The 13,709-nt window shown below is 40.1% G+C and overlaps 1 protein-coding gene across 1 annotated transcript; it reads right to left on the reverse strand.

Moving 5' to 3' along the window:
* Positions 1–6,396: 6,396 nt before the first annotated feature.
* On the reverse strand, positions 6,397–13,305 carry AGR2 (anterior gradient 2, protein disulphide isomerase family member). The gene is made up of 7 exons (XM_039219682.1): positions 13,167–13,305; positions 12,856–12,919; positions 12,685–12,737; positions 12,128–12,201; positions 10,055–10,118; positions 7,659–7,742; positions 6,397–6,446 (listed from the first exon to the last, which is right to left on the reverse strand). The coding sequence occupies exons 1-7, from the start codon at positions 13,303–13,305 to the stop codon at positions 6,397–6,399; spliced, it is 528 nt and encodes a 175-aa protein (XP_039075613.1).
* Positions 13,306–13,709: the final 404 nt, after the last annotated feature.

The raw sequence follows: 13,709 nt of genomic DNA on the forward strand, positions 1-13,709 counted from the left end.
TTGGAGTGTATAATCTAGCCATGGAAATGAACTCCCAGAACTGAGGTCTGCTGGTAGAGTCCTCCCCACATTCTCTCTTGAAATGTTTCAGTGTTTAATATTTTCCCCATAGTGAGAATTCTCCGTAGTGTTTTAAAAGAGAAGTCATTCGTATTTATTTGCAGAAAATATGTAAGTTCCTTTATGTTATCGACAGTTAATAAGCTCTTGTCTTGCATTCTATGTGCTCTATAGTATTTTAATGGTAATTGTCATGGCGATGGTTTTAGGCGCATGGTCGATCTATAGAATTTTAGAACATTTGGCAGTGGTGTCCCCTTCATGACGCTGGAAGACTGGCTGATCTTAAAAGAAAAGTGACTTGTGCAGTTCCCATGATACTGTAAGGAAGGAAAAATAATTTTCCCTTTATTCTGAGTTCCTGTCTTAGACCCTGTGTAATGAAGGTCAGATTAACAAGGGAAACACGGGCTTATTAACATGAATATCTTCTGTATACCTAGGAAATACCCTCCAAAACTGAGTAACTCCCCATGATAGCCCATGATATCATCTTAAACACTGTCTTTAGCTAAAGACTAAAGAAAGGTGTGTGTGTTGAGAGGTGGGAATTGGAGAGAAGGGCAGTGACAAAGGTTAACAGGAAAAGCACTGTAAACAAAGGCAAGTCTTGTAAAACAGATTTTGGTCAGTGACTTCTACATTGCTAAGTTTCTTCTGATTTAGAGTCATCTTTCTCTTCCTGGTGCAGAGAAGGAGACACCCTTACATATAGAAATTTCCTTTATAAATGTAAATTTTCCTTAAAGAAGGGTTAACTCCTACTTTCTTTGCAGAACTGCTCTGTGTCCTCTTTTTTTTTTTTTTCCCAAGAATAATCAGGTCAAAGGGCACCTGGGTGGCTCAGTTGGTTGAGTGTCCAACTTCATCTCAGGTCATGATCTCATGGTTTGTGGGTTTGAACCCCCATCGGGCTATCTGCTGTTAGCACAGAGCCTGCTTTGGATCCTCTCTTTCCCTTTCTCTCTCTCTCTCTCTCTCTGCCCCTCCTCTGCTCATATTCTCTCTCAAAAATAAACATTAAAAAAATAATCAGCTCAAAATACTCTTTATGTCAAGGAGTATATCCTTCATTGTGATATTGAGCCCTGGGCAATGCTCACATTGTTCCTACTTACCCCGTAAGATGAGGTTGGAAGTGACACATGAAGCAAGTGAGACTTTTGAACACTGTCTTTACTTTGAGGCAATTTGTGTTTTCCTTGTTTGCTTTAAGTTTTGAAGTTCCCTTGAGATTCTGGTGTCTCTTAATGTAATACTTTTCTTGGTACAAAATGATTATATGTGGAAAGGGCTCTTCCATAGCCCTGTTTGCGCTCTAATTACAGTGGCTTTATTTGGGTCAACCCAATTATGAACCAGGGCCTGGGAAGCATGAATATCTTAAGGGCTACTAAACTATAGCATTCTAAGAGTAGTTGGTAGTTAATGATTAACCACCCAAGAAATACTTCATTTTCAAGTACCAAGAGCAGGCTTGTTAGATTAATCTGGGCTTTCTGTTCCCTTAGGCAGATCTGGAGGTGATAGATTGTCCAGCCTGTTCTGGGAGGTCACCTGTGATCTTTGTGTTCTGCAGGCAGAGATAAAGCTCCCGTTGCACGCTTTGTTATAAACCCCCCCTCCCCCCTGAAAGGCCTCTGAGTGGGACTATCCTGAATCCCAGATGCCTGCTAATGAGGCTAAAGAAGTCAGTCTGATCCCAGGATTACAGGGGGCCCACTTCCTAGGTGCATAGAAATGTGGCCACAAACACAAGACATCAGAGGAGGGTGAATTTCAGATTGGGGTTAGTCCTTGAGTCAGACTAACTGTAATGCACACTCAAAACTCTCGAACTCCTCTCTTCTAAACCTCACATTTATTTATAAAAAAACAAAGCTACACTTGTTTTTTAAATTTCTCTTATTTTTGATTTGCATATTCCATCAAGAGGAGTGTTTCTTAGAACATTTGCCCAGTCAACCTTTATATGAAGGGTGACCTTTTAGTTAATATAATGTGAATACAAAGGAAATATGTTAGGCTACAGTTCCTAAAATCAGAGTTCATGCGGCATACATTCATCTCAGAAACTCTGTGATCCAAACGAGTTTGCTATGAAAACCAGCTCTGCTTGTTCAACTGACGTAATATGCTACTGAGGACAATCTTGCAACGAGAAGAAAAGAATCCAGAAGAGTGGCTTTAAGTTCCTAGTTCGCTTAAGCCAAAAACCTCCTCCTGCCTTTTTTTCCAAATATTTGTTTAGCCTTGTTTCAGTTCATTCATCCTTTTGAAAATGCACTGAGTCAATGTATGAAACGATTTCACTTCATAGCTGGTACTGCGCAAATTAGAATCACATTTTTACACAGTATTTTGTAAGAGAAAAACACTTTCAGGCATTGTGATTGTACAAATAGGATCATTCACATGCCAGTTGTATTATTAGAGTTGACAATAAAGTTAAGTACCGAGTTTTTCAGGTTTCTGGAAATGAGGGAATTTGTATCGAGTTGCTATGTACTTCCTATGCTTGTGGCTAGCAGTTAGTTTTCCACCTGACTATGCCAAATGTAATTATAAGATGTGTTGTTGGTCAATGTTTTCTAAACAATTTTAAGAGAGCAACCCGGTAATGACCTTTTCCCCACGCCTCCACTCAGCCCCAGGGAGAGAGAAAGAGAAGAGAACAGAGGTCTTCTTGTTTGTCATGATCACAACCGGGAAATTGTAGTCACCGAAATACCTCTGGAGATAGTGGGCAAGGGGGCAAATCAGACTCTTCTACCCTGTGCCGGGCTACTTCTCATCCATCTCAGGAAACTCAGCTTCTGGAATTCAGTTTCTACTGAGGGCCAGAGGGCGTTGCCCGGAGTCAGAATATATGGCAAACAGTGGACTGTGATATCACTCGGAGAGTGAAACCACCTTGCTTACTTTCAGGTTCCTGTGTTTTACAGTTTGGGAGGTCACAACTTGACAAGTGGCTTTTTAGAAGGTTAGACTCATTTTACTTGGACTTTGAAGTCCGACTCTGTGGTGAGTGACTGAAGAAAGTTATGTTCCTGACCTAGAACTCTTTAAAATTCTCCCCCAGCTCCTGTGCTCACCAGTGATTGCTAAATATAAAGACCTTAGAAGCTACTGAGGATTACTGAATGCATGAAACACACAAACAAAACAAAACAAAGCTAAGCAGTCATGGATGATCATTTGAAGACTGCAGTTCTCAAGCAGGTGAAAATAGTTTAACCAGGCATGTTGAACATCCGTGTAAATGACTCACAGATGATTTATGATACCCAATTTTTTTTCTAAATTACTTTTTCTTTTACCATGTAAGCTCTGGGGCCTCCGATAAAACTGATTAAACATTTTTTTCAGTGTGGTAAAATACACACAGCATAAAATGTATCATTTTAACCATTTTTAAGTGTATAATTCAGTGTCAGTACGTATGTTCACATTGTTATACAACCGTCACCACCATGAGCTTTTTCTTCCTTTTTTTATTTTTAAAATTTTTATTTTTTTATTAATGTTTTTTATTTATTTCTGAGAGAGAGACAGCGTGAGCCGGGGAGGGTCAGAGAGAGAGGGAGATACAGAATCTGAAAGAGGCCCCAGGCTTTGATCTAACAGCCAGCTCAGAGCCCACACGGGGCTCAAACCCACGAACCATGAGATCACAACCTGAGCTGAAGTTAGATCCTTAACCGGCTGAGCCACCCAGGTGCCCCTTTTTCTTCCTTTAAAAAAAAAAAAAATTTAAAATCTAATTAGTTAACATACAGTGCAGTATTAGTTTCAGAAGAATTCAGTGATTCATCCCTTACATTCAATAGCCACTGCTCATCACAAGTGCCCTCCTTATTACCCATCACCCAACTAGCCCATCCCCTATCTGTCTGCCTCCATCAACCCTCAGTTTGTTCTTCATTGCTTAAGAGTTCATTCTTTTGAATGAACTTCATTGCTTTTGATTGTGGTTTGCTTCCCTCTCTTTCCCCCACTTCCAATATGTTCATCTGCTTTGTTTCTTAAATTGCATGTCTGAGTGAAATCATATGGTATTTGTCTTTCTCTGGTTGACTTATTTCATTTAACAACATATTCTAGCTCCATCCACATCATTGCAAATGGAAGACTTCATTCTTTTTTGATGGCTGAGTAATATTCCATTGTGTGTGTGTACGTACACCTCATCTTCTTTATACATTTATCAGTTATGGGCATTTGGGTTCTGTAGTTTGGCTGTTGATAATGCTGCTATAAACATTGGGGTGCATGTACCCCTTCAAATCTGTATTTTTGTATCCTTTGGGTAAATACCTAATAGTGCAATTATTGTATGATAGGGTAGTCTACTTTTAGTTTTTTGAGGAACCTCATATCGTTCTCCAGAGTGGCTGCACCAGTTTGCATTCCCACCAACAGTGCAAGAGGGTTCCTTTTTCTCTGCATCCTTGTCAACACCTATTGTTTCTTGTGTTGTTAATTTTAGCCATTCTGACAGGTGTGAGGTTGAGTCTCATCATGGTTTTGATTTGTGTTTCCCCGAGGATGAGCCATGTTGAGCGTCTTTTCGTGTGTCTCTTAGCCATCTAGATGTCTTCTTTGGAAAAAGTCTGTATTCACCATGAGCTTTTTCATCTTCCCAAGCTGACAATGCACACCTGGTAAACAGTAACACCTGCCTTGCCCCATTCCCCTCAGCCTTCAGTCCCTGGCAACTACCATGCTCCTTGTTCAGTTGGTGAATCTGACTATTCCAGACACCTCATGTAAGTGGAAACAAAGAATTTGTCCTTATGTGCCTGGATTATTCACTTAGCATAATGTTTTCAAGATTCATCCATGTTGTAGCATGTGTCAGAATTTCCTTCCTTTCTATGGCTGCATAGCATTCCATTGTGTATACTGCCTTTGTTTATCCATCCATCCACAGATGGACATTTGGGTGGCTTCCACTCCTGACTATTGTGAATAATGCTGCTATGAACATCAGTGCACAAATAGCTTTTCCCTGCTTTCAGGTGTTTGGGGAACACACTCAGAAGTGGACTTACTGGATTGTATGGTAACTCTGGGTTTAATTTTTTAAAGAGCAACCATATTTTTTTTTACAGTGGCTACACTGTTTTATATTGCCACTGTGTTGCCAACCTTTTGATTCAGCAGATTGAAATAACACTCTCTAGAACTACAGCATTCTTCCAATTCTCAGTAGTTAGAGAGGTAGTCAACATACGCTTTCACTTAAATTTATTGGAATACAGGGAAAGATGCAGAGATGGCAAGAAAGGGTTTGTTAGGAAGAACAGCCTTTGCTGATGTTTCATGTGTAAAGCAACAGTGTGTGTGTTTGCATCTTCTCTTTCTAACCTGTGTGCCCACACGCTTCCTGTAATTGCCAGTACAGCTCAGAGATTCTTAAATTCTTTTCACTTATCGTCATATTTTTATAGATGACAACATAGTGCCCTTTGAGTTCATAAACTATGTAACCATTATATTTTGAGGTTGCCTTTTTTTAAAAAGTATGTTAAAATAATGTTGCCATTGGCATCTTCACAGAACTCTGTTTCTCTTGAATGATTTTGAGAGACCAGATGTATCCTAAGGCTAGTTCTTAGGATTTCTTCGGGGTATGTTCACAGGTGCAGATGATCTTTGAATGACCTTTTCACTAAATTAGTGCTCTGATCGAGAAAGCTGTCTGCCAGAGGCTTTCTCTAAGAGGGTTAAATTGTGCAGTCTCTAACTAAAATTGAATTCTTAAAGTGTATATAAGGAGTTCCCCACCAGGGTGGGGTGGGGTTGTCTTCAGTTAGGTACCCGATCTTCTTGGGATGCCTTTCTACATATTCTTTTACACTAACACATATTCTGTTTTGATGCTTCTGCTGACTATGCTTATAATACTTTGAGGCACCCAGTGAGAAACTACATAGTGAGGTGAGGTGGTAACTGATATCTTTGGTCTTTATTGCTCCAGTGAAGTTTGTCTTACCTCCTCTTTGAACATTTTGTGTGTACGAAAGTCCTGTGTGGTGAATGAATTAAATAGCTTTTCTCTGAAGGACTAAATTGGGGGAAGAAATAAGAGTTTTAACACCCCCAAAAGGATTTATTTTTTTTAAAAATCATGGCTTACTATGGTAGTAGGCAAGATTGTTTTCATACATATATACTTGAAACCAAATTTAAAAAAAAATAGCTGTTGTAACAATAACCATGATCTAATCAGCATGTCCATCCGTCTTTCTGCATTCTCCAAGGTCTTCTAATATCTTCTTAAGTCTGAAGGCCTGACACAGAAGGAAAACCTTGCAGATGTTGTATTTTTCTCTACAATTCAGTCTTCAGCAACTTGAGCGCTTTCTTCATGTTGTCGATCACTAATGGCGGAAAAGGTTGCCACAGTCAAGATGCCACCAGAAATTATATTGATAGATCTAGTAAACTCCTAAGCTTGGGTATTTTATTCATTGTTTAAATGGGATACTATTTCATGAGAGGGTGAAGACTTGGTGATTTTATTACAAAATTTTTCCCAAAGCTATGTGAAGGCTTTTATTTACAATCCAGTTCTCTTCCAATATCTATTACATGCCTTTTCTACAAAGCAGTGTGATATTACCTGTGCAGGATATGCGCCTTTAAGGAGTCCAAAGTCTTACTAAGATATATGCTATTCTCTCGGGAATGTCCAGTACTTGGAATGTCCTTCCCTGGTCCTCCTGGGACCCACCAGAGGCATCAGTTATAATAGACCGTGATAATCTCTGCTGCTGCCCAGATGCAGCCTCGCTGTCTTTCCTGGTGTAATGTTCTAGGTCAGTGCCACTCAACAGACATTTCTGTGATGATGAAAAATATCCAGTGGCGGTGCACTGAGTACTTAAACTGTGGCTAGTGTGCCGGAGGAATTGAATTTTGAATTTTAATTAATTGAATGTTGAAGAACTACATGTAGCTAATGGCTCACATAATGGATGCTATAGTTCTATGCAGCCACTAGTCATTGAGCAGAATTGGTTCTTAGGATGAAACCCAATTTTCTTCCCAGAAGCACTGATTAGATGTGACAACTAGGTACAGTCTCCCATTGAGGTGCTTCATCTGTGCTAAGTGTCTTAACTTTTTTTTCTTTCCATTTTATGCCAAATCCATGGAAAGTGAGGATCTTTCCAAGTACTGGGAACCATCTTTCCTTCTGATCTTTAAAATTGAGTGTAAACTCAATGTCAACAAACTAGACTACATTATTTCATTTTCTGTATTTGGAAAAAAATATATATATATATATAAGGCATGCAGACTACCACTATTACTCTTGTAATAGTTCAATTACCGCTGCCCTGATCCTTTGGTAGAAGAAGTTATATGATAGACTGCCTAAGGGAAAGTTGAAAAGCAGGTAATGTGGTCACAGAATCCTCCTTGGGAAAAAGATACCTGATCTAAATAATCTTTCATTGAGATTTAAAATAAATGAGGTCAAGTGAATATGATTTGCACAGGCTAGTTAGGGTCAAACTGATTCTCCTCGCCAGGGCTCGACTCCTAGAGCAACAGCTATAGCTATGTTCACAGGAAGTAATACTTACATAGAGGTATATCTGAAGGTTCATAAGCATAGAGACGATTCGAGTATCTTCCAGTGATGTCAGCTCTAACTGTCAGGGATGGGTCTACAAAGAAAAACCAAACAGGAATGAAGTCTGTGTTTCCAAGTAAGCTCTGTTGCATGAGGAAGCCCATGTATTTATTCACAGTCAATGAAAGGAGCACAGTGTGTGATCGGTTTCATGGAATTCTGTTCCATCCACTCTGCATCCCAGCCAGTGGCTGCAGGTACCCCAACCAGGGCCCAGAATATTTGACAGCTGCAGAGTGCTATTTGTGGGAAAGGTTATGAACCCTGCTGTCCTATCTATAGCAACTCGAAAAGAGAATAATACACACTGTCGAGGTAGTGTTTGGTGCTTTGGGGAAAACATTGGCATTCTCTACTAAAGAATTATTTTAAACTTTTGAAATGCTTATGTGGTAATTGCAGTGTGTTACCAAGAGCAACCTAGATAATTAGAACCCCACGTCCAATGCTAGTTTTCAAAACCCAAAGTTGTTTTTAATGAAGAATGCAAGCCTGGAAGAGAAGGAAAGTTCAAGTAAGTATGTAGTGCCCCTCTTTGTTTTTTTGTTTGTTTACTTTATTGTCATCTTGATGCATTTAAAAAATAAGGATTTAAGAGCCTTCCCTCATGCATACATATGTCCCTATAGGTGTAAATCCATTTTTTTCATGTTTTGTATTTAACTTGACGCTATAAGTTCATGAGAAAAAAAGATATTTTCATAATGAGGTGTATCCAAAAGCAAGATACTAGGATCTACACAGGTCTAGACACCTTGCCTGTGTGAGAAGACTGAAGGAGCTTATATCCTGAAAATCAGATGAGGAGGGCCTGTGAGAACCAGAGGCTCATATGCAGTCTGCTGCTGGCACTTAAGCGGGTCATCTCTGTCATTTCAGAATGTTGGAATGGAGCCAGCTGACATTAATTACAGACAGCAGACATTTATTTGTTCAACAAAGGCTTAAAACCTATTCTACTTCTGCTACGTGCAGAGGATACAAACACACAGTCTACACTTTGCAATAAATTAACATAAGAAAAGCTTTTTAACCACCATTGGCTCACAAGCCAAGGCCTGAACCTCTGGAGCCATGTAGAGAGCTTTAAGAACTACCTCCTGCTTCCCACCCCCCATGATTCTGATTTAATTGGCTTGAGATGCAGCTGGGCAGCTTGCTTTTTAAAATCTTCTAGGTAATTCTAATTTGCAGCCAGTGTGGAAACTGCTGAGCAGGAAGAGCAAGCTGCCTGAGTTCGGTTTGTTGGAAGGCATTGAATGTGGGTTAAAGTGCCCTCAGACAGGGATACCATGAAAACACCCTTGCACAGAATGTAACTGAATGGCCTATAAAGTCCCAGTTTAAGGGCTCCCAATTTTCTAAATCTTAACACAACGGAATCTGTACAATTAGCTCTAGTTCAGCTTTCTTCCTTTATATCCTTTGCTTGTTCTTCTCCCCTGGGTTGCATCTTTAGTGAGTTAGATAGAGCTCAGTGAGTGTGAGCTCTTGCTGTGGGGTGGATTTATTTATGCTGTGTCCTTAAATCAGTGTGACGTAGCTCAGAGACACTCCCAATTCATTCGTTTAATCATTTAACAAATGTTTATTGCCAGCCTACCACAGGGTCATGCTGAAAAGAGGAAGGTGAGAAGAAAGAGACAGAGTCCCTGCCCCCAAGAGCTGTGGTCCTATGGGGGAAAATACATGCTAAACAATCACCCACTAATGCAAACCACCAATGAGCAAAGTGGGACTCTTGAGAAGAACAGGATGTCACAAGAGCACATAATGGGGATTGCACCAGGTCAGTGAATGACAGGGATGCCTGGGGAGTTAACTAGGTGATGAGGAGGTGCATGGGGGAAGCAGGAAGAACTTTCCAGCAGAGGGAACAGCACCTGAAAAGTACCGGTGGCTGGAAGGAGCATGACTTCTCTGATTTCTTTTTTTCCAGTGCCTCTTCCTAAGTTTCCCCAAAATAATTATCAAAAATGTCAGAATGAAAAATCCATCATACAAATTGGAAGTTTGCCAGATGAAAAATATTTATAGGCCTGATGTATTCAGGAAAATGGCCGATGCATTTAAACAGTTAATGGGATGCTTCCTTTTCAGATGTATTTGTGACAGGACATGATAAATTAATGTTAGCAGATGAAAAACGTGGAAATAGATAGAAGCTTGACTTTTCTAGTGAAAATATGTTGAGAAATGTAAAAGGATGTTATACGCCTTGTTAGGGCATGGCAATGGCACTGGCCGTGACTGAATGGCAGATGAGGGAGGAGGCTTCAGAGGAAGAGATACAGCAGCACTTGGGAAATGATCAGTGTGCTTAATCTCATTGTCACTTTTACTTACCAACAAACATGATCCTGGGGACATACTGGCCGTCCGGAGAAAGGTGTTTATCAGTCGTTTCATACTAAGATTAGAAGGAAAGACAGTTTTCAGTTTGTCTGTTCTTTAGTTGTTTTCATACTTGTTAATCCAGAAATGTGTCCGTTACTGAGTGATGCATCTTGAGCTACTGTAAGGCACATCTCTTCCACAGAGGGTTTATAATACAGATGGGGAGGCAGGTTATACACGTGAAATAATAAATAAGATAGAAAAGACTGTAATTCAGAACCTGAGGTTGAAGGCTGAATGAATATGATAAAGAAGAAGAACATTCAAGAAGGGAGAATAATATGGAGGGAGTTAGAATGTTTGGGAACACATCTTAGATGAGATAGGAGGATAGAGAATTAGGAAAGAAACTGAAGCCACTTGGAGAGAAATTACAGAAACAAACGGGCTTATCGTATAGCACTTCTCTGTAAGGAATGCACTGTCCATTGAGAGATACAGGTAGGAAAATGAATATTGAGGGTCCAGTTGGTGAAGTGTTAAGATGGAGAGTGTTCAGGTGCAGTGGTGACCAGAGCATGACATTTAGCCCTGTGTGCAAGTTTTCCTAAGACTTTCTGAAGCGAGTAGGGAGGAATCTTAAAAAATGAATAGAAGTCAGTTACATGGAAAATGAGGTCACTCCAGACAGGGGAATGACTGCACAAAAATAGAAAAAAGGCACAGCACTTTCTGGTCTGACTATGTGTTTTAGGAGCATCGAAATATAGGGGATGCGTGAGACATTGGCAAGAGAAGATGTGCTAGAGAGCTGCTCCCGGGGCTGGCTCCTGAGCCATCTTGCACACCATGCCAGTGTTTGCGTGTGTTCATGAGGAGACAAGGACGACTGGAGGGATTTAGAAGACGTACCATGATCCCCGTTTGGTTTTTGGAGTCATTACCCTGACGGCCATGGCTGGGATATATTTTGTGGGCACAGAGCCAGTTGGTAATGCTGTAGTAAACTAGGCAGAGAAAAATTCTTACACTAGATAGTGGCCCTCACTCTGCAGGGAAATGACCAGTAGCAAGAACACGTAGCATTTAGACCACAGGGTTTCTTGACTGCTGGAGGTGCATAGGAGAGTGCCATCTAGAATCGCACTTTCAGTGAAACAGGGAGTAATGAAAGAAGAGCTGTGTGAAAATCTTGAACCAAGCTGATAAATTCGGCATTGGACATGTTGAATTTAAGCTTAACTAATGCAATATCTATATCACGATTGCACATACAAGTTGTGTGAGATGGAATTAACAACTTGAATTTAAGCTTAACTAATGCAATATCTGTATCACGACTGCACATACCAAATGTTTGGGTGAGATGTGGGAATTAACAGTGTGTGGCCATTGATTAAAGATGTAAATGAAGTTGTCCATAGAGAATATAAAATATGCAAAAGAGAAGAACATAGAGATTCACCACGTCACTAATAGAGAAAGTGAGAAAGAGGAAGGCTAGCCTGTGGAAGGGAGGTGAGGAACTACTGATGTGAATGCTCTGTGGAGAAGTCAGCCTATGTCAACTTGGAAATCGGGGAGGAAGAGAGAGAGAGAGAACTTGGCAGTAGAAAGAACTTGCAGACAGAACGGTTGACCAGCCGGAGAGTTGTTGATGGTGAAGAAAAGTGGGGAATGAGGGGAGGCTATGATGCATACGCAGTGATTCAACTTAGACCACGAGGAAACTTTCTCCCAGGGAGAGAGGAGACCAAGACTAAGGAGGATGCAGGTGAAGGGTCACGGGAAGAGACTTGGAAAGACAAAAGCCTTCCAAGTATTATAGCCACAGAGAAAATCCTGACCACAAGAGTGCATTTTTCAGACAACCTAAAATTATTTATTAATCACCAAATAAAAGCATAGGCATGCAAGATAGATTATTAATGAACTATATATATTTTTCTCTCTCTAATCTGTGAGGAGATATTTGGAACAGACCCCAGTGCCCTGTGACTAGAATGCATAGGAAAAGACGGATTGTCAGTTTCAAATAATGAGTCATGGAGGAATGTCGGCAACGATAAAGAGTGAACTTACAACTAGATTGAGGAGGACGAACTGCTCTGCCAGTTTCTGGATTTCTCTATTTTCAGCAAACACTTTCTTTAAAGCTAGAAAGGAAAAAAGAATCATCAAGTATCCATCTCACCACTGGTTGAAATCATTGCTCTCTATTATATTTTAAGCTGAAATGTATTTTAATTTTTTTTAATTTAAAGTGTTTATTTATTTGAGAGACAGAGAGAGACAGAGAGAAGGGGTATTTATTTGAGAGAGACGGGGGGGAGAGAGAGAGAGAGAGAGAGAGAGAGAGAATCCCAAGTAAGCTTTGTTCTGTCAGTGCAGAGCCTGATGGAAAGCTCAGACTCACAAACTGTGAGATTGTGACCTGAACTGAAATCAAGAATCAGATGCTAAACTGACTGAGCCACCCAGGCACCCCTGAAGTTACATTAAAATAGGTTCTTACTACGTAAAATACTCTGTTATATTCAATTATGCTAGGTGCCAAGGATATAAAGATGAAAGACCTGAACCTTGGCCCTAAAGCTAAAAGCCTATAAGAGGAAATTATATTTAGAAGAATATATTACCTTGACTGTGTGGGCATTCATCCAAGTGATGAATAATCATTAAGGGTTTGTTGCTGTAAGAGACAAAGAGCGATTGGGTCATTTTTAATGAAGAAGATCTCATGTACAGTTACATATCACTAGATGGCGCCCTTGCGAGCTTTATGAGACCTCTGTAACCCTCCTCTTTACCTTGTCTTGGATTTGTATAAAGCTTCTTCATATGTCTGAGTCCAGATGAGTTGATCACCCCAACCTAGAACAAAATGAACCAGTAGATTTAAGGCTATTATAATTTAGGACTAAAAATGTTGAAAAGCAATGGCAAATACTGGGATGAATATACACTGGATACCAAACAAGTACAAAACCCTCTAGAGAAAGTAGAAATGATGATAAACGTTGATGAATTTAGAAGACACACATGCAAAAATATGCTCGGCACGCAAGTCTCAGCTTCTCAATTAAGTGGCATTGGAGGCCGCCCGGAAGCTCACTCCTACCTCTGGAAAGGGTCTGGGGCAGTTTGGGTGCAGAGTCCTTTGTGTCCTTCTTCGCTCCCGGTTTGACTGTGATATCTTTGGCCAGAGTGTAAGAAAGTGCGACAATGAGCAAGAACGCTGACACTGAGATCTTCTCCATGGTAAATCTGATACGAAAAAAAGCATAATGTCAGTTAAACAAAAGGGGCTGAGCAGTCTTTAACACCTTCAGACTGCATCACAGCCATGGGATACAAAAGAATTGAGGCTTAGCTGAGACTGAAAACATGCAGCTGGTATGAAAAACTACCTTCCACAGAATTCTCCTAAGAACATATAGTGTGAATATCTGTCGACTTTTCTATCAACAGGTATAGAGCCATATAGACATAAATGTCCTGATGTAGATCTCCATAGAAACCTACAGTATAGAAAGAGGTGTATAGATATTTTTAAAGAAAACAGATAGATGTATATACTCTTATAGATAAGGGAATTTACATTTAAACTTTATATCTCGAAATTTTGAGTACTAGAAGGCACTTTAGGGGGGTCACTCCTCCA

Source organism: Hyaena hyaena, unplaced genomic scaffold (genome assembly GCF_003009895.1).
Source record: "Hyaena hyaena isolate Hyena2069 unplaced genomic scaffold, ASM300989v1 scaffold_827, whole genome shotgun sequence".
NCBI lineage: Eukaryota > Metazoa > Chordata > Mammalia > Carnivora > Hyaenidae > Hyaena > Hyaena hyaena.